At 39.8% G+C, this 2500-nt stretch overlaps 1 protein-coding gene across 1 annotated transcript in view; it reads right to left on the minus strand.

Annotated features, from left to right (window-relative positions):
• fibcd1a (fibrinogen C domain containing 1a) overlaps positions 1-2500 on the minus strand; it is a gene marked incomplete at both ends in the record, with an annotated part of 13048 nt that overhangs the window by 3111 nt on the left and 7437 nt on the right. Inside the window, one exon of the mRNA XM_080036820.1 lies at positions 1-21. This exon is cut by the window's left edge and continues 159 nt beyond it. Coding sequence (XP_079892946.1) covers positions 1-21 — 21 coding nt within the window. The remainder of the gene's footprint in view (positions 22-2500) is intronic.

The raw sequence follows: 2500 nt of genomic DNA on the forward strand, positions 1-2500 counted from the left end.
GGGAGGCCATGTTCTGAAGGCCTAAACACACACACACACACACACACACACACACACACACACACACACACACACACACACAGAGAGACACACACAGACACACACGCAATGTTAACTTCTATTTTCCAAGCTTTAATTTTATTGAAACATTTTAATCGAAAAATATGTATGTGAGTGTGTGTGTGTGTGTGTGTGTGAGTGTGTGTGTGTGAGTGTGTGTGAGTGTGTGTGTGTGAGTGTGTGTGTGTGTGTGAGTGTGTGTGTGTGTGTGTGTGAGTGTGTGTGTGTGTGTGTGTGTGTGTGTGTGTGTGTGTGTGTGTGTGTGTGTGTGAGTGTGTGTGTGTGCACGGTTTTTCCTGGCTCAGAATGGGCCTTTGGGGGGTCAGTACGCGACCGACTTTTTTTGGGGTCGCGACAGTAAAGGCAAACGGTTTGTGTATTTTAAGAGGGGTGTTGGGTTGGGAGAGGGGAGTTTCTGTCCAGCTCAAGAGCATTTCAGTCAGCCTGTCAATCACTGCGTTACCATGGAGCTCACTGACGCTTATGAAATCACAATAAACAACCTGTAGATATGAAGTCAAAATACTAATAATGACTAGGCCTACCTATTTAGGCATAATACTTTAATTGTTTCTAATTGATCTAAACCATGGAAGAAGGTAGGGCTGCTCGATTATGAAAAAATCATAATCATGATTATTTTGAGTAATCACATTGTGTTATCACGATTATTAAAGACAGTTAATCATTGATTTAAGAACATTATGCATTTATTTTACTTTTAACAAGGTTTTTTTCTAATAACACCATGACTTTGGACTTTAAACAAAGGCCTAATTGAACTGAAAACAGAGAATAGAAATAGGCTAAATAAGTGAAACATATTTTTAATAATTTAAAAAAAATATGTAAAAATAAAAATAACCAGTTGTAAATGGTGTTGATAGGGCACGTCTTTTGATAGCATTGAATGTAAGGGCATGATTTATTTATGTCAAGGAGCTGGCTGGATAGGCAGTTGCATTGTAGTGTTGACAGTTGTGGTGGCAGGAGTCAAGGAGCTTTAAACTTCCTGTGTTTTTATTCATTGATTGCTTGGTCATAGACCACTATGATTCGACTTAAAGTGAATAAACAAATTGGTCGGGATGTTTAAAGGTGCAGATCAGGTCGTATATCACTTTTCTTTCTCTCTCTCTGTCTCGGTCGCGTATGTCATGTTACTCGCGTGTGACAAATCTTGCACATTATTTTAGTCTGTTGTGAGTCTGAAGTGTTTTCAGACAACACAATTAGTTTTACCTTTATTCTCGTCATCTAGAAGTTTTTCAAAACACCCGGCAATGCGCAACATCTCCCTCCTACTCTGGACGAGCCGATAGCTAAACTCAGGTGAGGGAGGGGCCGAGCGGAGCTCACGGCTGAAAGGGTGCGCTGCATTTATAAGCCTGCATGCCCCGGCGAGCGGAACAATGATAGTTTAATAACGATTATCCCCGACCTGATTTATTTTTTTACAACTGAGATTGCAAGTAATATGACTGGAATGGCGCGGAAATGGAAACACATTTGGAGCCGTTTTAAGTAGATTTTTATTTATTTATCTATATAGGGGAAGGTGGGGTGATTTGTGCATTTTGGAAGTTGCAAAACCCCTTGTTTCTAGAAAACCGTGGAAGAAATTGGAAATGTGACCACATATTTAAGAAGAGCCATCCATTTGACTCATCCTGTAAAGAAGGGAGACACAAGGAATAAGATATAAGCACATTTAAGCTCAAAAAACTGTGTTTTGCCTTTCAAAGTAAAATTTCCATGATCAAGGTTTTTTGATTATTGTGTCTGAACAATTATAGACACGTTTGAAAACATTTGACACATGTTTTAGTGCTTTGGTATGCTACACTTTGAGTCTATATAGTTAGCACAATGTCAACCCTAAATTGCTGCATCATGCCTATTATCCAAAATTCTGGGGATGGGGTGATTTGTGCGCAAGGGCCTGGGTGAGTTATAAGTAAGTAAGTAAGTAAAATGTATTTATAAAAGCACATTTATGACAGTTTGCACTGTCCAAAGTGCTGTACATAGGGCATTCAGTAGGTAAACAATGAAGGTAAAATAACAATAACCAAAATAAAAGACGTAAAGCCCATACATCCACATAAACACAGATAGTAGTGCAGAGGTAAGTAAGTAGTGCAGAGGTTAATGGGGAGGAAACACCAGGGTGTACATATGGGTTTTGAGCCTTGATTTAAAGGCAGAAATGTAGGGGGAATCACATTTGTCAGGTGGCAGTTGGTTCCACAAGCACGGAGCAACTAGTGCAAAGTACATTTCTGAGAGTTGTGCCAGTGGCATGGCTGTATACGCTGGTCACCAAAAGAAAGTGATAGTCTACAGTAGCTCAGGAGAGAGTGACATCTCAATTCCACTTAACGACACCACTGATGAGAGTTCAGATGGCCAGAAAGATGATGATGGTGACTTTGTCATT

The sequence above is a fragment of the Ammodytes marinus genome, assembly GCF_949987685.1.
Source record: "Ammodytes marinus genome assembly, chromosome: 2".
In the NCBI taxonomy this organism is placed as follows: Eukaryota; Metazoa; Chordata; class Actinopteri; order Uranoscopiformes; family Ammodytidae; genus Ammodytes; species Ammodytes marinus.